Source organism: Molossus molossus, unplaced genomic scaffold (genome assembly GCF_014108415.1).
Source record: "Molossus molossus isolate mMolMol1 unplaced genomic scaffold, mMolMol1.p scaffold_m16_p_2, whole genome shotgun sequence".
NCBI lineage: Eukaryota > Metazoa > Chordata > Mammalia > Chiroptera > Molossidae > Molossus > Molossus molossus.
This window is the reverse complement of record NW_023425355.1, coordinates 135,836,403-135,859,441: the sequence shown is the minus strand read 5'-3', so window position 1 is coordinate 135,859,441 and position 23,039 is coordinate 135,836,403. Positions and strand designations below refer to the sequence as shown.

The window sequence follows — 23,039 nt, the reverse complement described above, 5'->3', positions numbered from 1 at the left end:
GAATTTGGACACATGGATAGAAGATCATAACCACTACCATAATTAGGATATAGAACATCACCCTCCAAAATTTCCTCTGCTATCCCCTTGTAGTCACACCCTCCCCCACCCATCACCCCTGACATCCAGTGATCAGTGCTCCATCACTGCGGTTTTGTCCTTTTGAAACTCTCATTTAAATGTACACAACCTTTTAAGCCTGCTTCTTTTACTGAGCATAATGCCTTTGAGATTCATTCATGTATATCGCTAGTTTGTTGTAACCCACCTTTGATGTCTTTGAATGACTTTCAAATTACTTGCCAAATCTGGCCTCCTTTTTCTCCTACTTAATGCAGTTTTTCAATACTTAGAACTTATTCCTGAAAATATACATGATTCTTTCTCTATTTAAACATAATATTACGCCGGCTGGTGTGGCTCAGGGGTTGAGCGTCAACCCATGCACCAAGAGGTCCCAGGTTCCATTCCCAGTCAGGGCACATGCCCAGGTTGTGGGCCTGATCCCCAGTGGGTGGCATGCAGTAGGTGGCCAATCGATGTTCCCTTTCATTGATGTTTTCTATCTCTCTCTCACTCCCCCTTCCTCTCTCTCTCTAAAGTCAATAAATAAAAAATAATAATATTACTTATTATCCCTTCTCTTCAAAAGGGAGCAGGCTCTTTAAATCAGGGTTCTTCAAATGTTTTTGATTGTGAACCTCTCACGGTAAAAGCTTTCTGAGAATGGACCCCAATACAGGTATATTTATTTATTTGCAACTAATACTACTGAACTCATATATTGTGTATATTACCAAACATACATGAAAATAGAAAATTCAAAAAGAATAAAATGATAAAAATACAAATTCTAATGTTTTGCTTTCTATTTTCCAACAGATCTATGCTTCTGATGTGGGGTAGGTACCTCAATTTGGAGACTACCAGGAGCTAGGAAGCTGGGATTGGATATGATTGCTTACCACTAGCCCCAGCACCAGAAGGCTAGCTGAGAGGCCAGCCCAATCCGAGCTACCCCCTCTTGGTGCTATTGGGCATTTAGGTATCAGGGACCACAAGTGGATGAACACCTTAAGTACTCACTACCAAACAGATCTGTACACAGTGTTGTTTTCTCAATTTACTCCCAAATCTAGCTGCTTTGCCTACATTTTAGCATATTCCCCAGTGTGTATCATAACCCATTAGAATTACTTTTCTGGAACTGTGGCCAGCTCCAGGAAGCTTGTGAAATAGGAGAGATTGGCCTGCAGTGCCCAGTCTCTTCCTTGTGAGGTAACCAGCCTTCTCTGTCTCCTCTATCTTTCCATAGTTTACTACTACCATAGACTAACCAAGGTGCTGGTTTTGGTTTCCTTAGCAACAGACCCTTAGACAAGCATTTGAGAGCAAAAAGTTTATTTGGAAGGTGAAGGAAAACTCAGTAGGGGAGTGAGGAAGTAATAAAGGAAAGAAAAACAGCAAAGATAGCCAATAAAGAGTAAATCTAGCCTACAGAGTTGGAGAGGCAGCCATTTTTCAATCATAACAGATACCTTTCTCTACCCTTTTGAAAGTCTTAACTGCAGCATTATAATTACGGTCACAGTTCATTCTGATTTTTACTTCACCTCTCTCATTTCACATCCTTGTTAATTACTATAAAATATACATGTCTACAAGAACATCCTCATCTCCCTTACCTCTTCTTCTGGCTAACTCTTAACTCTGTCTCCTCAATCATCAGGTCTCAGCCTAGGCAATACTTCTAGAAAGCCTTCCCTCAGCCCCCTTTCTGGGATGGGGCTCCTTTTCTGTGTCCCCTAATTGTCTTGTTAGAGATCTTACACTGTATTGCTTTCATTTATTCATATAATAAATATTATGTACCTGGCACTGTTTTAGGTACCTTGGGCTTATATTCCAATAGGAGAGACAGATTTTAATTTCTCATTTACCTGTGTGTTTGCCTCACCTAATCATTTCTATTTTGTTTTACCATTCATGTCCGTCCCCCCATCACATTGCCTGCCACATAGGAGGTGTTCAACAAAAATGTGCTGAATTGAATGAGACAGCATGGGGCATCTTAGTTAAGGATGATGTGGTATTGCTATGGCCTTCCCTGGGGGGAAATGAGCTCTCATCTTTCCTGTTGGCTGTTCTTATATGATTATGGGCCCATTGAGAGATAAATTGACCCATTATTTTTTCTTTTTCCAGGCTAGGAAAACACATCCGTCCTCAGCTGGAGGAAAGCCAGAGAACATCTGAGTAGAAGCTGGAAACATAATTTCACGAACATAAAAGGTGCTGACTGAGGCAGTATAGTGTAATGATTATAAGTAAAGGTTCTAGAGTGAAAGCGCCTGTGTTTAAATCCCAGCTCTGCTGTTTGACTTTGGGCTATAGTTCCTAATGTAGAAATAATGATAATAATGGTGTATGCCTCATATGATGGTGTGTGGATTAAATAATATTAACATATGAAAAATTAGTAAGTGCCTAGAACATAATAAGTACTCAATGAATGTTACTATCATTATTGTGATTTATTCACATATATCAACGCTCATTCATTTAATAATTGGAAGTTGGCTATAGGACACTTTGTGGTGCTCAAAGTAGCATTTTATCATTGTACAATGGAAAAATATGGTGAAGTTCTTCATTTTAAGCAAATTTTAAGTTTTAGAAAAGTCACATAAAGGGCACAGCCAATCCAATTCATGGTTCAGAAACTGGTCATTAAAATAACTACCTAAATCATGAGTTTTTTCCTCTCCTTTTCTTTCTTTCTGTGATTAAACAAATATTTGGTGAGTACCTCTTATTGCATTTGGTGCTGGGAATGGAAGACGAACAAAATGGATCCTTTCCCTTCCAGGATTTCACATGTAAAAGGACAAATGACTGTGCACTTTGGAAAGTTCTATAATTGGACATACATATGGCTTTGAGTGCCAGAAGACAGAGTGACAAAGTCCCCTGTTCTGATTTAGGAAAGGCCTCACACACAGGAGGTGATATTTGAACAACTGTACTTAGACATAGCCATCATTTAATCAGAGTGGATTGAATAGGCATTCGGCTGGAAACACAGCCATATAGCGACATTGTCCACTATTTTTTCAGGAGCCTGGCTAATTATGCTGTCATTTACAATGTGTATGGCAGCCTCATCAGGTCCTGGTCTTGGAGTCCCTGCCATGGAAACTTGTATGGTTGCATTACCTCATAATGAGGTCCTCTGACAATATTTAATATGCTAATAGGAGTAGAGAAGCCCAGAGCTATCTTTCTGTTTATTTTTTTTAAAGTGACTCCATTAGATTAAATAGCAAGCTAGGTAACTGCTTTACTGGATCTCTTGTGGCATCCAATTGCAGAAAGAAATTGGCTAAAGAGCAGCTTGGGTGGGGTTATGAAATAATTATGCCTAAGGCCAGTAAGCTGAGGCCATATGCTGTGTAACCAAGTAGGAAGAGTCTGGGAGGAAAATTGCTATCAGTGCAGCTGCAGTCAGCATGAGACTCTGGGAACAAGTCACCCCTGGATTGCCTCAAAAGACAGCCGAGAACTGTGGCTGGTCTCATCCAGTACTGACATCCACATTTCGATTATTCAATTGTGTCTTCTCTCCTCTTTCTTCTCAAACTCAGCAAAATTACAGGTCAACTTTCCTTTCCCTTTCTGCCGATGGAGGGAGGTGAATCTCCTTTCACAGATGGGTTCTCTAACAAGCTGGTAATTGAATAGCTGGAAGAATAAAAATGTCATATAAATAAATTTGCAGCACAGAACCCAACAGCCACTTCCTTAACCCATGCCTGTTCAAGTCCTAAGGAGGAGTGTTTAGTGATTCCACTTCCTTCTCTTAATTGTACCCAGGTTACTGTAATGTTTCTTAGAAATCACTCTTGGGTCTTGGTTGACCTAAAGAGTCAGCCATCGAATGCTTTTCTGCCCTTATTTGGCAAAATTCTCTATTACACTTTGTACTGATGCAGATTATTTACGCAAACAGCTGCCTGGTCCTGCTGGTACAGAGCCTGGTCCCCCTGGAAGCAGTCATGTGATCGCAGCCCATTACTTGAGCACATCCCTTATCGCCTAGCCTGGAACAGGGCAGGGTTTGGGCAAACAGCTGTGGCTCCCGGCCAGCGCTCAGCCTGTCCCCGATCTGTGGCTCTGGGCTCGCCTTCCAGGCTGAAAGGCAAAGCAGCTGGGCCTGTTTGGGTTATTTCTTTGTGTGTGCGGGTGTGTGTTTGTTTCTTGATTTATTTAAGCTGGGGCTCATCCTGCAGAGAGCTGCAGAGATGTGAGATGTGTGGAGTGTGTATGTGTACGTAGGGGGTGCTCCAGAGAGAGCTGAATTCTACCTTTTTTTCTTTCAGACCTCAGCATTCCTCATAGAGAACTTTTTTTTTTTTTTTTTTTTTTGGTGGGTAAAGAAAAACCTCTGCACTGGCCAAGCAAAAGAACCAGGTAATATATTTGTTTGTTCTTAGGTATTTTGGGGAAGCAGAAGTCTGCATTATTAACATATATTGTGTAGCAACAGAACAGGGAATGTGCACTCCTTGGAGTTTATTTTATTGCTTTTCTGTTTCTCAGATTGATTTTTCTCAAAGATGCTTATTGCAAATCACTTGCCACCATCTTAAAATGGTATACTTTGTAATCTGAAGGGTTGTGGCCTATTTCAAATAAACGTGATATTTGGAAAAACTCTGTGGTCACTTGGGTGAGAGCTAGAAAATGAGGGAAGGGATACTTTAAGAAACTCTTCTAGGCCCTTCACGGGCTGTTCTCCAAACCCCATTGTACAACTTCATGTTCAGAATGTTCAGAAATCTTTTTTTAGCTCTCTTGTCCTCTTGTTATCACAGAGCACCACAGGGTTCCCATCTGTCTGTAAGAAAGGGAAACAATTCCTTGCAATGTTCAAGAATTCTCTTTAGTGATTTAGTGCTTGCATAGATTGATCAGATTGGATCCCAAAACCAAGGCATAGAGAACCTTTAAGTGGACAGACATCTTTGTTCTTTAAGATTAAACAGAGTGGGGCTTTGGTTCTGCTACTGATTATCTGTGCCATGGAGTACAATATTTAATTTCTGAGTCTCAGTTTCTTCATCTGTAATATGGGAGTGATGATACCATTGTGAAGGTTGCTGTGAAGATTAACTGGAATAATAGAAATATAAAGTACACACTGTACTGGGTAAACAGTAGTCCCTTAATAAGTAGTGGTGATTTTTAGCTCTCCTTCTTCTTTTTCTTCTTCTTCTTCTTCTTCTTCTTCTTCTTCTTCTTCTTCTTCTTCTTCTTCTTCTTATTATTATTATTATTACTGATATAGTAGTCTTTCAGATCTTAGCGTTCTCAGGGAAAAAGAGCCCATATCTTGTGAATCAGCAATTATCCCAAAACCTGTACACACCCAAGGGATTTAGTTTCTGGAAGGTCCTAGGCGATGCATTTGGAAGTAGGAGATTTGAGCAAACACAAATTTTGTTTCAACACTTCTACCACAGTGGGTACCCACCCATGTGTGCTCCCTCCTAAATCATCCGCTGAGAATTGCTCATTAGTCCTCAGTACAAGTATGTAAAGTATGTTATTATCCCTACTTCATTATGAGAAAACTGAGGTACAGAGGAATTAATGACTAGCTGAGAAGAATTTAAACTTTGGTTTGTCTGACTTCTCAACTCCAGGCTCCATGGGGCTACCATTAGGCAGTTAGGATCTGTAGATGTTTTTGAGATGCTTTCGCTCAAAAGGGTCGCCTGCTAGGCTGTTTTGGAGACACTGGGCACAATAGCTCTTCCTTAGAGTCAGTCTTACAATGCACATTAACATATTGAAGGTTCTGAGGAGTCCTGTAGTAAAGAAACTTGTGTAAATCTACTTCTCGGGAACTTATTTGATGGTGGGACCTTTTTGTTTGTTTGTTTGTTTTGTTGTATTCCTAGAATTATGAACCCCATAGAACTATGCTTCCACAAACACACTTTGGAAAACTGGCACCAGGCCAAGCTGCCTCCTGATCACAATCCTGCCTGATATAACAACAGATACCCTCAGACACCTTCTGGTGGCCAGAATAGTTTTCTACAGTTTCTTATCCTTTCATCTAATGAGATCCAGGAACAATCACCAGCTCAGTCCTACAGATCTCCCACTATTCATTTAGGATCCCAGGTACAAACAAATGCTACAGTGTTTTATGGAACGGTAGCAGTGGAAGGGGCCTTTCTAGCATGGTCTGCCAGGGACTCCTCTACTCTATGCCCCCTTAGTTATATTTAGGCCACAGACATCAGGCTGTAGAACCCCTGGTTTGATGAAGAAAAAAGATAAATCAGCAGGGTGAGCCTGAAAAGGTATCTGTCCTCTATCAGTGTGCCCACAGTTGAATGACTTGTGGGTTCTAGATTTGGCTTCCTAGGGGCCAGAGCTAGAGCCGGGATTTCTCACAAAAGCTGAGCTTTCTCTAAGAAAAGCTGAGCTTCTGGCATGGGAAACCACACACTTCACATCCAGAATGCCAGAGCTGGGATCAAGATCAAAGTGGCTGAGTCAAGGTGTGAGGGTTCAATAGAGATGCACTTTGAAATAAAATAAGAACAACTTGGGGAGACTGGGCTAGCGCTTGGAGGGTACTTGATAGCAGACTTCAGCTTGCTCCAAGGGCCATCTTTTGTTCTTTCTTTGTATTTTCACTTTTGGAAATGAAAAGTGGTTAGGATGAAAAGAACTGAACAACATCAAAAGGTACAGCTCTCCACTTCTCCCGTCTCATCCCTCCTCCACACACACACGATGAAAACCTTTTAGCAGAAGCCTTAGAAACCTTTCGTTTTACAAATTATAAGTAAGTGCCAATGAAGAGTCACTATTTTATGTTTAGGCTTAAAATCCATCCTCAGTATATATTGGTAGGGGCAGCAGCATAGGGCAAGTTTCAAGCTGTGTTTTGGCCAAGAGCCACCTTTTCAGTGGTTCCTGTCCTTGGGTCTTTGTAACGCTGCTGACTCTCCCCACCCCTTGAGCTGAAGAACCCATTTCAGGCCCCAGGAAACTGTTTCTTCTTTAGAAATATCCATTTATTCATTCATTTTAGCATTTATCAAATACCTGCTATGTTAAAGGCACTGTGTAGGTGCCAGAGATTCAAGGAGTATTTAGAAAGAAAGATACCCCAGGAGCTTACAGTCTAGCAGAAATATATTCAAGAATGATGCTTTTTAATTCCTAGTGAATCTTTTATATGGAATTTTGTTGTATAATGAATTAACTGAGGGGTGGCTGAGAACCAAATGCTTTTGGAGAGATATATTGTTTTATTTCTTTTTCTGGAAAAAGAAAATCGAGATGGAAATATATTACTTCCTATTGTTGAATCAGTGTTGCCTACTCAATGCCCAACTCTTATATATTCATAAAAAGAGTAGAGAAAATAGCATGAAGATGGAAGTGAAGCCCAAGGAAGCTATAGAGAGCCGTGTTTCTCAGATTGAGATACAGGGAGTGCCTGCATCAAAGTTCCCTGAATGGTGCACTTTAATCACAGATTCCCAGGTCCCCCAGACTGCTTGAATCCAGTATTGGCAGTAAAGTCTGGGAGTCTGCATTTTTAATAATCTCCTGTGGTAAGTCTTATGGTACTCCTGTTGGAGAGCTCTAATCTGGGCACTTGGATATAGTCAGCAGAACTAGATGAACTACTTCAAAGGCTGATGAAGACCCCAGCAGGTGTGTTCTCATAGGCACTACAGATAACCTCAGAGAAGTTTCTGAGTATGGAGAGAAGGCAGGTGATGTGTAACTAGTGCCCCAATTTCAAAAATGAAGACATGAGGAAAGAGTAGATGCCAGAAGCCACAGCCTTATAAGCTTGACATGACTTCTGGAATAATTTTGTTCCAAACAGATGAAGTCAAAAAGCATTTTAGAGGAAAACGTGATGTTCACTAGGCATCATCATGGGTTTTCCAAAATATTGTCTCTATTAGAGATTGTCAAACTTTGCTGCATGTTAGAATCATCTGGGGAGCTTTAAAAAATCCAGATGCCCAATCCCACCCAAGGGAATCCAGGCATCAGTTTCTTTTTAAGCCCTAAGAGATTCTGATTTAATAAGGTGCTGTCTGATCATTGGGAGTTTTAAACTCTCCCCAGGTAATACTAATATACAACAAAGTTTGATAACCAATTTGTCTCTATGACAATTATGCGAGTTGCTTAACTTCTTTGTACTTTGTGTCAATTCCAGGTAATTTTAAAGGTCTCACATCTTTATACATCTGTGGTTCTGTTATTAAAAATCATGCCAAACTGATTTCCTTCCTTTCTTCCTCTCTCCTCCCCTTTCTCCTTCCTCTCTCCCTTCTTTCCTTTCTTCCTTCCTTCCCACCCTCCCTTCCCCTTCTCCTCCTCCTCTTCTTTTTCTCCTTCTTCTAATGCTGGGATAGCCTGGAATGTCAAGATGTCAAAGTATATATCTTAATTTCACTAAATTATTTAGCAAGATTTCCAAGGATGTCTCATAGATAAATAAGATAATAGTTATGATGGGTGAATTTGCCACCTAAGTGCACAAATATTCTCCAAGGGTGTGAATGTAATGGCTCTGCGGTAACCCTGGAGAATGGTTTGGAGTGGAATGCTACAAGGGCTGCTTTGCCCTTGGAGCTGACCTTGTTAATATTTAAGAAAGATATGAAAGAAATGCCTATCAAATTTGCGAATAACCTAAAGTTTAAGAGGGTAAATTGATTCAACACATAAAAGAATTGGGCCTAGCTCTGATTAGAATATGTTTATTAAGGTTATTTTTTTTTAAATGTCCATAATTCCAATATTTTGCTCATTTTAGTTTTCCCCTTTCTTCAGTTGAGTTGACATTTCAAAGCTTTTAGTGTAGTGCTATGGAAAAACAGATGTGCCCATAAGGTCCCTAGTCAGTTAGTTGTTCTCTGACTTTGTTCCTATCAAGAAATGAAAATATATTAGATCAGGTTGGTTTGGAGCATCAAAAAATAAAGGAAATGTGGGAGCTAAAAAATATTTTCCTCTCACCTTCTAGGTTCTTTTAGATGGGCTAATAATAAAATCAACAGAGACACATTAATAGGAAAAAATCACATTGTAGTACATGCCCATGGGGGATTCATATAAGCATGGAAATTCCAAAGACAGTGAAGTAAAATTGGTTATATATGTTATTTTGGACAAAGGGGAAAGAGGAGGTAGGGGGTCTGAGACACCAAAAGGAGTAGACAATTTACAGGTAGTTGAGGAAAAGGGGTAACATACAGTTGCTGGGCAACCCAGAAACAGGGAGACATGGTGGCGGGTGGGGGTGTTGTCTAGTGAACAGACACCTGCTTGGAGTCTTCCTGTCTAATACTAAGATGATTATGCTAAGGTTCTCTTCCTGAAGCAGGTTTTTTTTTTTTTTCTATCTGAATCACTTAGGCAAGAAAGGGGGAGAATCAAAGTTTCTTTCTGAGTCTTTTGTTTCTTTTAACATCCTGCTTAAAAATCAATATTCCAAAAGGCAGAACTTTTGGTCCCTTTCAGAAACATCACCCAAAAAAGTGATGAGGAAAGGAATTTTGTTGAGAACTCCCAGGGAGTGATTGTGGAAGATCCCATCAGCAGTTTCATCTAACTCGTCAGAAGGGATGGTGAGCTAGTGGAAGGTAGACTTGGAGGAGTTTCAAAAACACTGGGAGACTTATTTATTTTTTTATTAAAAAAAATTTTTATTAATTTATTTTTGTTACAGATGTTTCTCCTTTCTCCCCCATTGACACCCTCCTCCCGATCCTGCTACCCCCACCCCTGCCCCGTCCCCAGCATTGCTGACTATGTCCATTGGTTATGCGTACATGCATATAAGTTCTGTGGTTTATCTCTTCCTCCCATCCCCACCCCTCTTCTGAGGTTTGTCAGTCTGTACCCTACTTCTATGTCTCTGGGTCTGTTTTGTTCATCAGTTTGTTCTGTTCATTATATTCCACAAATAAGTGAGATCATGTGATATTTGTCTTTCCGTATTTAATTTTTTTGTTAATTCTCACCTGAGGATATTTTTCCATTGATATTTAGAGTGGAAAGCTGGGAGAGAGAGAAACATTGATGTGAGAGAAACACATCGACTGGTTGCCTTCTGTATGACCCTGGCTGGGGATCGAACCTGAGACCCTTCGGTCCATGGGCGGATGCTCTAACCACTGAGACAAACTGGTCAGAGCTGGGAGAGCTTGTTTTAAAAGGGCACTCCCACGGATTCTGATGCTGTAGTTTGGGGGGATAACTTAAGCCTCCTTTTTGTAAACAAATATCCCCACAGATTCTAAGAAATATTGTCAAAGAACTCACTTTGATTTGAATTTTGACATTGTTGTTTAAATTGTGTGTGTGTGTGCGTGTGTGGTGTGTTTATCGTAGTCAGTCTCCAATTTGTGTTTTTCAAAGCCCAGATAGATTTAATTATTTTGAGCTGAAAACGAAAACTGTTAAATAATGTCAGATCCTTCATATCCCATTTCCTATATTTCAGTTAGAAAATTATATGATCTTACATTTCCTTTTTATTGTTTTTAATGCTTTATTTTCTACAGACCTTGATCTGACTGAGACACAAGGAAAATATAATTTATGTGTAGCAGAAAAGCAGTCTATAGCTGCTCCCTTGCTGCTCCTGTGTTGTGGAAAATAAACCAGGATTAGATTAAGTCTGATCACTTTCCACATCACATGATGAACGGCAGTTGAGAAGAAGCATAAAATGAATCCTGCCCAGTAGTCCTTAGATACCTTGTTGTTAACAGCGCTGCTTCCCTCCCCTCCCTCCTGTGTATTCTCCATCAGGGTCTGTGACTGAAGTGGCTCAGCTAAGGAGTAGCTCCTCACGGCTCTTCACACCACCTGGAAATAAGAAGTTGAAACAATTTCACGCCATCTAGAAGACATGGGTTGTGGTAGTTCATCAATTAAAGTCAAGAAATCTGCAAAAAGTGAGTGCTAGGAATGTGCCTGTCTTCCTGATGAAAAGGGAAGAGTGAGCCAATTACCTGTCCCCCTTTCTCATTTACTCATATGGTTGGTTCAGGAGCTGCCTGCCCTGTATGATTTTGCACAAGGGATCATCACTTGAACCGAAGTTTAAATATTGGGATAACATCGGAAACTACTGTTAAGAAGATGTAGCTTTGGATTTATGATGTACCATGAAGTATTATCTAAGAGATATTTTATGTTTGAGTTGATTTCAGTTGGAAATGTACCAATGTAAAATCTCAATTTAAAACTCAGTGGCAGGGAACAAGAAACTGTGTAAATTTGTTTATTCAAAATGCTTATAAATAGCTATATCCATACCTATGTAACATTTAGTAACATCATTGAATCTTTATTAGGTTTTATAACTCAGTGATCAGATTATTTTTATAGCTATTCCACACAGAACTTTATGAGATTTGCCTCATGTTTTTACTATATTCTAGGTAGAACTTGGGAAATGCTGCTGCATCTGCTTCTCCAAAAGAGTGTTGTTTCTAAATAGATGACATGCCTCCTACTACCCCCATAGAATTAGAGGCTTAAATATTTTCTTTATTTTATACTGAGGTTCTTTCTCATAGCTACTAGAATCTAGTTGAAACTCACTTGAGTGTTTAAGAGACATAGTCTTTACAAGCAAATTAAAATAAAAACAAACAAGCTGGGACAATTGTGAATAATTTGCTGTTATGCTCCATTCATTTGTCATCTAGGTATAGATAATTTTCACAATTTCTATTCCACATATTGGCTTTGGAAGTTTACTTAGGCTTAATGTGGAGAGTTTAGGATGCAGAGTAGAGTGTCCCATACTAATTAGTGTGACCCGCTTTCCTTTTGGTTTCAAATGTGTAGCAGAAAAGCAGTCTAGAGCTGCTCCCTTGCTGCTCCTGTGTTGTGGAAAATAAACCAGGATTAGATTAAGTCTGATCACTTTCCACATCACACGATGAACGGCAGTTGAGAAGAAGCATAAAATGAATCCTGCCCAGTAGTCCTTAGATACCTTGTTGTTAACAGCGCTGCTTCCCTCCCCTCCCTAGTTGAATTGGGCTGGTGAGGTAGCAAGCTAATAACAGTAGGGACAGGGGAGGTGCACTAACTCTCAAATCTGTAAGCATGTCATGAAATAAATCTTTTAAAAGCTCTAAAATGTCTTATATTTTAGGATTGATTTAAAAAAAATAATGTATTGAGGTGAAATTTGCTGACATAAAATTAACCATTTCATGGAGAATAATTCAGGGGCATTTGATACATTCATAATGTTGTATAGCCACCATTTCTATCTACTTCCAAAACATTTCCATCACTTCAAAGTGAAAATCCTTATCTATTAAGCAGTTTCTCCCTATTTCCCTCTCTGCCACCCCTGGCAACCACCAATCTGTGTTCTGTCTCTATGAACTTACCTATTCTGGATTTGTCATGTCATGTAAATGGAATAATTCACAGTGTGACCTTTTGTGTCTGGCTTCTTTCACTTGGCATAATGTTTTTGAGGTCCATCCACGTTGTGGCATGTATCAGTACATCATTCCTATTTAAGGCTGAATAGTATTTCATTATATGTATATACCACATTTTGTTTATCCATTTATTTGTTGATGGACATTTTGGTTGTTTTCATTTTTTGGCTGCTATAAATAGTACTCTATGAACATGAGTGTATGTGTACTTGTTTGAGTTCCTACTTCCAATTATTTTGGGTATATGCCTAGGAGTGGAATTGCAGGGTCATATGGTAAATCTATGTTTAACTTTTTGAGGAAATACCAAACTATTTTTCTAGATCACTTTAAAAATATTTTCAAAATATGTTTTTATTGACTTTTTTAGAGAGAGAGGAAGGGAGAGAGTGACAGAAACATCGACTTGAAAGAGAAACATGGATTGGCTGCCTCCTGCACGCCCCCTACTGGGGATCAAGCCCACAACCTGGGTATGTGCCCTGACTGGGAATCAAACCAGGACCTCTCGGTCCATGATACGATGCTCAATCCACTGAGCCACACCTGCCTAGCCTGGATCACTTTTTTAAAATAGCAGTTTTATTGAGATATAATTCACATACTGCACAATTCACCAGTTTAAAGTTTATAATTCAGTGGTTTTTAGTTTTTTCACAGAGCTATACAACCATTACCACATTCAATTCTAGAACATTTTCATCTCCCCTCCGAAACCCATTAGTAGTCACTTTCATACCCACTCACCCCCACCTCTCCAGCCGTAGGCAATCACAAACCTACTTCCTCTATACATTAGGGCTATTCTGGACATTTCATATAAATATAATCAGACAATATGGAGTCTTTTGTGTCTTCTTTCACTCAGCATAATATTTTTGAAGTTCATCCATGTTGTAACATGAATCACAACTTTATTCCTTTTTATTGCTGAATAATATTCCATTGAATGAATATGCCACATTGTATTCCTCCATTCATCAACTGATGTTTTGTTTCTACATTTTTACTATTGTGAACACTGCTACTATGAACATGTAAGCACAAGTTATTGTGTGAACACGTTTTCAGTTATCTTGGGTATATACCTAGGAGTAGAATTTCTCAGTCACATGGTACCTCAATGTTTAACATTTGATAACCTTCCAACTGTTTTACCAGATAGCTGCACTAGCGATGTATGATGGTTCCAATTTCTCCGCATCCTTGGCAGCACTTGTTATTGTCTGTCCTTTTGATTATACCCATCCTAGAGGGTATGAAGTGTTGTTTTATTAAGGTTTTCAATTGCATTTTCCCAATGACTAATGATGTTGAACATCTTTTTATGTATTTATTGGCCATTTGTAGATCTTCTTTGGAGAAATGTTTCTTCAGATCATTTGTCCATTTTTAATTATTACTTTTATATTATTTTGTTGTAAGAATTCTTTATATATTCCTGTTATAAGTTCCTTATCAAATATATGATTTGCAAATTTTTCTCCCATTCTTTGGATTGTCATCTTACTTTCTTGATGATGTCCTTTGAAGCACAAAGGTTTTTAATTTTGATAAGTCCAATTTATTTTTTATTGGTTGCTTGTGCATTTGTCTAGGAATTCTTACATTTAAGAATCCACAGTCAAATCCAAGGTTATTTATGCTTATGTATTCTTCTGAGTTTTATATTTTTAGCTCTTTCTTTTAATCCTCACCTGAGGATATTTTTTCATTTATCTTCAGATAGAGCAGGAGGGAGGGAGAGAGGAAGAGAGAGAGAGAGAGAGAGAGAGAGAGAGAGAGAGAGAAACATCGATGTGAGAGAGACACATATTGATCGGTTGCCTCCTAAACGATCCCAACTGGGGCCAGGGACAAACCGCAACCAAGGTATGTGCCCTTGGCCGGAATCAAACCCGGGACTCTTTGGTTTGTGGGCCGATGCTCTAACCGCTGAAACAAACCAGTCAGGGTATTTTTTAGCTCTTATATTTAGGTTTTGATTCATTTTGAGTTAATTTTCCTATATGGAATGAGGTAGGGGTACAAATTTATTCTTTACAGGTGGATATCTAGTCCCAGCATCATTTGTTGAAAAGACAATACTTTCCCTATTGAATGGTCTTGGCACTATTGTCAAAACTCAGTTGACCATAAATGGGAGAGTTTATTTTTGGACTCTCAATACTATTCCATTGATCTATATGTCTATCCCTGTGCCAGTAGTACATTGTCTTGATTATGGTAGCTCTTGTAGAAAGTTTTTAAATTGGAGTGTGAGTCCTTCAACTTTGTTTCTCTTTTTCATGATTGCTTTGGCTCTCTGGTCTCCTTACATTTCCATATGAATTTTGAGAACAGTATGTCAATTTCTCAAAAGAAGTCAGCTGGAATGTTGATGGGATTGCTTTGAATCTGTAGATCAATTTGGGGAGATTGCCATCATACCAGTCAACCATCTGATCTTGAATGTGGGATATCTTTCCATTTATTTAGGTTTTCTTTAATTTATTATTATTATTTTTTATCCACACCTGAGGACATTTTTCCCTTTCTTTTTTTTATTCAGATAGAGAGGGAGGGAGGGAGAGGAGAGGAGAGAGAGAGAGAGAGAGAGAGAGAGAAACATTGACATGAAAGGGACACATCGAGTGGCTGCCACCCACACAACCCAACCAGAGTCAGGGACAAACTGCAACCGAGATACATGCCCTTAGTGGGAACCGAACCTGGGTCTCTCTGGACCACAGGCTGACGCTCTAACCGCTGAGCCAAACTGACCAGGGCTTCTTCAATTTTTTTTTTTATCCTCACCTGAGGACACGTTTTCATTCTTTGTTCAGATAGAGCAGGAGGGAGAGAGAGAGAGAGAGAGAAACATCGATGTGAAAGGGACACATCGAGTGGCTGCCACCCGCACAACCAACCAGGGCCGGGGGCAAACTGCAACCGAAGTACGTGCCCTTAGCGGGAACCGAACCCGGGTCTCTCCGGACCGCAGGCCGACGCTCTAACCGCTGAGCCAAACTGGCCAGGGCTTCTTCAATTTTTTAAACAATGTTTTATAGTATTCAGAGTTGAAGTTTTACACTTCTTTTGCTAAATTTAGCCTAAATATTTTATTCTTTTGATGCTATTGTAAATGAATTGTTTTCTCTTTTTTTACTATATTTAATTTTTTAAAAAAATTTTATTATTTTTGATTTTTTCTTTTTTAATTAATTTTTTTTTGTTACAGATGTTTCTCCTTTTTCCCTCATTGACTCCCTCCTCCTGATCTCCACTCCCCTGTCCCCAGCATTTTTTTATTCATATTTGTTATTTTATTTTTTATTAAATTTTTTTGTTACAAATGTTTCTCCTTTTTTCCCCATTGACACCATCTTCCCAATTCCGCACCTCCAGCATTGTTGCCTATGTCCATGGTTGCACATACATGCATATAAGTTCTGTGGTTTATCGCTTCCTTCCCCCCACCCTCATCCCCCTCTTCTGAGGTTTGCCAGTCTGTACCCTACTTCTATGTCTCTGGGTCTATTTTGTTCATTACATTCCACAAATAAGTGAGATCATGTGATATTTGTCTTTCTCTTCTTGGCTTATTTCGCTTAGGATAATATTCTCCAGGTCCTTCCATGCCATCACAAAGGATAAGAGATCTTTCTTTCTTGCAGCTGCATAGTACTCCATTGTGTATATGTTCCGCAGCTTTTTAATCCACTCATCTACTGATGGACACTTGGGCTGTTTCCAGATCTTAGCTATTGTAAATAGTGCTGCTACGAACATGGGGGTACATATATTCTTTCTGATTGGTGTTTCAGGCTTCTTAGGGTATATTCCTAGAAGTGGGATCACTGGGTCGAATGGCAGTTCAATTTTTAATTTTTTGAGGTAACACCATATTGTTTCCATAGTGGCTGCACCAGTCTGCATTCCCACCAGCAGTGTACTAGAGTCCCCTTTTCTCCACACCCTCGCCAACACTTGTTGTTTGATGATTTGTTGATGGCAGCCATTCTGGCAGGTGTGAGGTGATATCTCATAGTTGTTTTAATTTGCATCTCTCTGACGATTAGTGACATTGAGCATTTTTTCATGTCTCTTGGCCCTTTGTATGTTCTGTTTGGAGAGGTCTATTTAGGTCCTCTGCCCATTTTTTAATTGGGTTCCTTGTCTTCCTTTTGTTGAGTTGTATGAGTACTCTTTACTTAAAATTTTAAAAATACTACATAGCCACCACATATTTCTTTAATTCTTGGAATAACATGTAGTTAATTTTGTCTTTTAAATATCTAACAATCGAGCCATTCAGAATTACCTGAGAAATCCCCTCCCTCCATGCCGAGCCCCATATCCCCCAACCCCCTCAATCTTTTTTTTTTTTCTTTAACTAAAGACCATTTATTTGTTTTTCACTAAGACTTTATCTTAGGACATAATTAAACTGTATTACCACCCCCCACCCAAACTTGAAGAAGGGTTAGTACAGTGAATGTTATAAAGTAGATATGAACAGTTGTTTGTTTTTTTTTTTACCTTTTTACCCCATTGGCACCCCCCACCCCACCCCACCTCCGCCCCGTCCCCGGCTTAGTTGTCCATGTCCATTGGTCATGCATACATGCATATAAGTTCTGTGGTTTATCTCTTCCCACCACCCCACCCCCCCATCCCCTCTTCTGAGGGATGTCAGTCTGTGTCTGGGTCAATATGAACAGTTTTTAAACAATTGGAACCAACATTAACTTGACAAAGAAAAACTTCCTTCTAAATCATAATAATGTTTAAGTAAAAAAAAAAAAAAAGAGAAAAAAAAGGGGGTGATGGAAGTTCAGATTGAACAAGATCCTCACATTTCATCTAACACATTCAATCTTGGCTAGAATGTACCAAAATGGAAACAGGATTACTATAATACAAGACTTCCACTACAGATCGCTGTACACACCTGTGTTCCAAGCCCACCCCCAACCCCCAGTGCTTCCAACACAACTATTTCCCAGCCTGTTGGGCCTGCCGACGAAGGAGCACGTAGATCTTCTCTTTAATCCAATCTTTGTTATAAGGCTGGTATGTCTGGGTATCAACTCGGTAAACAAGACAGCTGAGGTCTGCCAGATCATCAATAAAATCAAACAATTGGCTGATATCATATGTAATAGAGGGACTGTTGGGATTCATTCTCTTCAGATGTTCTTCATGCATTTTACAAACGCCTTCCATGCATTCATTCACTGATTCATAGTCAGCATAAGTTCTGCCTTCTGGCCTCTTGGTAGGCTGTACCAGTAAAATGGTGTGAGACATCGCGCCAAACTCTTTTGCTTCAGCCGCCGCCGACACCACCGCCAAACACCCAGTCTTTTTTTATTATTATTATTGTTATTTATTAGTTTTTGTTACAGATGTTTCTCATTTTTCCCCCAATGACACCCTCCTCCCCTCCCCCACCCTGCTCTATCCCCAGCTTTGTTGTCTATGTTCATTGGTCATGCATACATGCATGTAAGTTCTGTGGTTTATCTCTTCCCCCCAAACCCCGCTCCTCTGAGGCTTGTCAGTCTGTACCCCACCTCTATGTCTCTGGGTTAATTTTGTATACCCTAAGAAACCCGAAACACCAATCAGAAAGAATATATGTACCCCTATGTTCATAGCAGCACTATTTACAATAGGTAAGATCTGGAAACAACCCAAGTGTCCATCAGTAGATGAGTGGATAAAGAAGCTGTGGTACATGTTCACAATGGAGTACTATGCAACTATAAGAACCCCCTCACTCATAGTGTTAGGTTCTTTACAGTCATTGTTTCCTTTATCTTTGTTGTTCTCTAAAGAATTTTCTGAAAGTTTAGATGAATGCATAAATAAGTAGAACAACAAATCCATGTTTCTTTTTTCTTCCTTCCTCACTCTCTCTAAAATCAATAGATAAAAATTAAAAAAGAAAGTTCTAGACATTATGTTAACCTCTATATACTTCACATGAATCTTCTAAAAAGGATATAAGTACAATACTATGTCACTGAAAAAAAATTCACATTGCTAGAGTAATATTATTTAATATCTAGTTCATATTCAGAATTTCCCAATTGTTCAGAATTGCCCTTTGTAACTGTTTTCCCCTTCCCTTGATCTCTTGTTCCTTCCAGTTACTATCCTCTCTCCTGTTCAGAGTTTGCTCCTGAAGGGAGCATTCACACTACTGTCCTGTACCTCCTCCTTTGGAAAATGATTTTGACAAGTTCTTGAATGACCTTGAAGTCTAATGGTACATTTTCAGTACTTATTTTGTTTAACTTCTTGGCAGTAGTTGGCACTCCTGCACACTCCTCTCTTAAAATATTCAAGACCCTTGGCTTCAGTGACAGCATATTCTCCTGGTTTTCCTTCTATGTCTCTGTTTGAACTATTTACGAGGGCTCCACTTTCTTGCAACTTTTAAATATTGGGGTTTCACCCTGGCCGGTTTGGCTCAGTGGTTAGAGCGTCGGACTGCGGTCCGGAGAGACCCGGGTTCGGTTTCCGCTAAGGGCACGTACCTCGGTTGCAGTTTGTCCCCGGCCCTGGGTGGGTCGTGCGGGTGGCAGCCACTCAGCGTGTCCCTTTCACGTCAATGTTTCTCTCTCTCTCTCCCTCCCGCTCTATCTGAACAAAATATCGAAAAATGTCCTCGGGTAGGAAATAAATAAATAAATAAATAAATAAATAAATAAATAAATAAATAAATAAATAAATAAATATTGGGGTTCCTCTGGAGTCCTCTTGGCCCTCTTATTTTTGTCACTCTAATGCTTTCTTTGGGTGACTTTACTCCCATAGCTTTAATTAAGAACAGTATGCCAGAATTGCCAAATCTTTATTTTCAGCCCACATCTTATACTATAATCCCTGGTTTTTTGGCATCAAATGGAAATCATTTTAAACAAGTACTTTTCTTTGTAAAAGGAGACCATTTTCTTCATCTGAAATTATGATCCCTTTCAATAACAATTTTTAGTTAATTATTCACTTTTTTATATCATAATGTATGAGCCTTGATATTTATATAGGATTAGTACTACAAACACATTTATTGCCTGCATGAAACAGGCAAACAAAAAAAAAAAAACATTTGTTCTTTATGCCAGTTAAATGCATCTTCATCTTTTTCTTTATTTTTATTTGCTGTGTGATTAATCTTCCTCTGCTTTAGAAATTTCAGGTATAATGAGACTCTGACAGGGACTATTCAAATATCCACCCTAGACTCATTAAACTTTAGAAAGTAGAAAATACTGCTGAAAGAATATGAAGTCCCATCTCCCCATTTAAATGCTTTTTACCAGCTTCAGCCCTGACTAGGCAGTTCACAAAGAAGCCAGCTTTATAGTTGGAGCCTGGTATTTGTTAGAAAATGCTGTTACAGAGACACATTTAAACTTAGTGTAGGAAAGGGCAATACCTCAGCCCCAATTGCCAGTTATTTCCCTTAATCAGAACAGTTTTCCTATACGATTATGGGTTTGTATTGCATTATCTTTCTAGGAGCTGCAAAAGACAAAAATTTAGTGCTGATTGTATTTGACCTTGGGTAAATGAATTTGGCAATATAAGTCAGATTAGTAATTATTAACAAAGGAGACATAAAACAGAATTGCATTAAAGACATTTAAGTTTTTTTTTTTTTTCTGAGTGAGGATTAAAGGTCATTATTGAATTGTTAAATAGAACATATTTCCTATGAGAAAATATTTTAATAATTTAAAATGAGAGTTATACTTGTACGTAGCTAAATTTCTTATGTACTTAAGAAAATAATAGTTTAAAGAAGTTGAGTCCGGCCGGTGTGGCTCAGTGGTTGAGCATCGACCCATGCACCAAAAGGTCATCGGTTCGATTCCTGGTCAGGACACATGCCTAGGTTGTGGGCCCGATCCCCAGTGGGGGGTATGCAGGAGGTGGCCAGTTGATGTTCTCTCTCATCAATGTTTCTATCTCTCTCTCTCCCTCTCACTTCCTCTCTCTCTAAAACCAATAAAGGAAAAAAAAATTTTTTAAAGTTGATATTTTCACAGTAATGATTCTTTTAGGAAATTAGCAGAAATCAATGTGGCAGAGATGTCACAGTTGCTTGTGAATGTTCTCCCGATTTTACTGATTTAGATTATTATTTTAGTATTGTATAGATAAACCTTCATATTTTCCTGAACTGTGATTCAGCCAAGGATTACAATTCTTATGGAAACTTCCATAAGATGGCTTTATGTAAGCAAAGTGTTGTTCCATTGCCCTGTTGAATAAAAGAGGGCTTTAAATGGGGTATTTAAAAATTATAATCCTAATAAATGTAGAACAAATGAGTTAGAATTTGCTCTTTTGCAACCACCATAGAAATAATTGATTTAGGCAAAAATCGTCAATGGATGTTTCAGAGAACAGAATATATACACAGTCCCAAAGTGTGTTCCTGCAAATTGTTTACTAATTATAAAGAGAAAGAAAATACCTCTACAGAATTGAATTTTAGGTAGACACCACCTTAACCAAGTGATCTAAGTTCACATCACCCATAATGAAACAAATTAACATCATGTGCTTCCTGATATAACACACTTGAGAAAGATCCATCACTTATTCCTGCCAAAATGTATAACCTGAATCTGATCATGAGGAAAGAGCAGACCAGATCCGGACTGAGGAATATTTTAAATAACTGGTCTGTATTCTTCAAAAATATCAGTCATTTAAAAAATATTTTAAAAAATAAAAGAAGAATTCTACCCTAATCCTTCCTTCTCAGCGTTGGATAGTTCTAGGCCTTTGTAAAAATAAAAAATAAAATAAAAACATCAGTCATTAAAGAGAAAGGAAGGCTAAGGACTTGTTCTAGAATAAAGGAGACTGAAGAATGATGGATGATATGTGTGTGTGGAGAGAGAGTGTGTGTGCAAGAGAATGCATATGTGGCAAAATATTAGCAATTGTAATATTCTTACCATTTTCAAATATGTTTGAAATATGTTTCAAAATAAAAAATAAAAAATATCCTAATCCTGCAGTGCCTACAACCTAGGCTTATGCCCTTTGGGGGTACTATTTGTTAGCCCTTCCTTGTTTTTGTCATCCACCAACTTCTTTATTCATTGCAGACTCACAGCCATGTATGTCATGGCATCATCTTGAGTATCTTCACTGTACACATGAATAATCTCAAACACGTTGGCGTCTCAGTTCTTTGACCTCCTGAACTCCAGCAGCCTCTCCTCCACTCTCACTCCCATTTCCTGTGGCCACTTGGATCAGCTCCACCTCTGCAGTCTTTATGATTATTATCCCATTCTCTGATCTCTTGATCTTCAGTGAAACCTCTGGGCCTTAGACCTTTCCCATCTGTCTCTGTTTCCAGCCCCATCTTCTTTTCACTTTCTTCCCCATCCACCTTTCCCCATCTTCTATTGGCTATCACTTGAACCAAGTAACAGATCATATACAGAAATCATATATCTTATGTAATTTAAAGGAGAAGTAATAGGTGAAATGTTTAATGTTCCTAGACCAATTGCTAGCAAAGTTTGGCTACAACTCCTTGATGGGAAAGGCAAGGATATTAGTGACTTGACTTGGATTTTTCTACAGGGATAATTCGGATTTTTTAAATAGCTTTTAGAATTTGTCTTCTTTGTCCAGAAGCTTCTGATTTGAGTGTTCACATTTACACATCCTATTTTGTCCTTGAATGGTTATTTTCAACTTCACTATGTGCAATAATAGGCTGCAGCTGTGGCATTAAAAAAAATAGAGGGATGAATTAGAGCATTTTATAACTGGAAAGGATCGTAGAGATCACAAAATTCCATGTTCTCATTGTTCACATGAAAAACTGAGGACCAGAGAGGTAAGGTGACTTGCCTGAGGTTACACAGTTAGCACCTGGTTGAGTCAGGTCCAAAATGAAAGTCTCCAGATTACAAATTCAGAACTTATTTTTATTACCCTATGTGGATAGGTTGATAGGGGGGCTAATATCTGAGTAAATAAAAAGCTATAGAAATGACCTCTAATTCTTGCCCTTCTCCGACTAAAAGGTCAGAGGTTTCTAAGAATGATAAAACTACAATCTTTTTTGTCATTTAGGGAAAGTGTATAGTTGTGTTTAGAATGTTTGCCATTGTTTGGGCACTGGGCCTCCTGCTTTACTCTCATTTACCTCTTGTTTAAGAAAAATGCTGCCCTGGCCAGTTTGGCTCAGTGGTTAGAGCGTCAGCCCTCAGACCAGAGAGACCCAGGTTCGGTTCCTGCTAAGGGCATGTATCTCGGTTGCATTTTGTCCCCGGCCCCGGTTGGGGTGGTGTGGGTGGCAGCCAGTTAATGTGTCTCTCTCACGTCGATGTTTCTCTCTCTCTCTTCTTTCTCCCTCTCGCTCTATCTGAAGATAAATGCAAAAAAAAAAAAAAAGTGTCCTTGGGTGAGGATAAAAAAGAGAAATGCTTTCCAGGGACAGGGAGGCTGTGCTGTGCCCTTGTTCTGCAGGGATGTCAC

At 39.0% G+C, this 23,039-nt stretch overlaps 2 protein-coding genes across 3 annotated transcripts in view; one reads left to right on the top strand and one right to left on the bottom strand.

Moving 5' to 3' along the window:
- Positions 1-23,039, top strand: part of PPEF1 (protein phosphatase with EF-hand domain 1) — a 115,381-nt gene that overhangs the window by 14,775 nt on the left and 77,567 nt on the right. The window contains exons 3-5 of one of the 2 annotated variants that reach the window (XM_036271576.1): positions 883-902; positions 2,206-2,292; positions 10,873-11,018. In XM_036271576.1, coding sequence (XP_036127469.1) covers positions 10,973-11,018 — 46 coding nt within the window. In that variant the 5' untranslated portion in view covers positions 883-902; positions 2,206-2,292; positions 10,873-10,972. Of the gene's footprint in view, positions 1-882; positions 903-2,205; positions 2,293-4,415; positions 4,471-10,872; positions 11,019-23,039 lie in introns of those variants that run through there. The other variant, XM_036271577.1, reaches the window with a different exon arrangement.
- On the bottom strand, positions 17,448-17,862 carry LOC118636477 (enhancer of rudimentary homolog). Its single transcript, XM_036271578.1, has one exon. It carries the CDS (start codon positions 17,823-17,825, stop codon positions 17,511-17,513), a length of 315 nt encoding a protein of 104 aa, XP_036127471.1. The 5' UTR covers positions 17,826-17,862; the 3' UTR covers positions 17,448-17,510.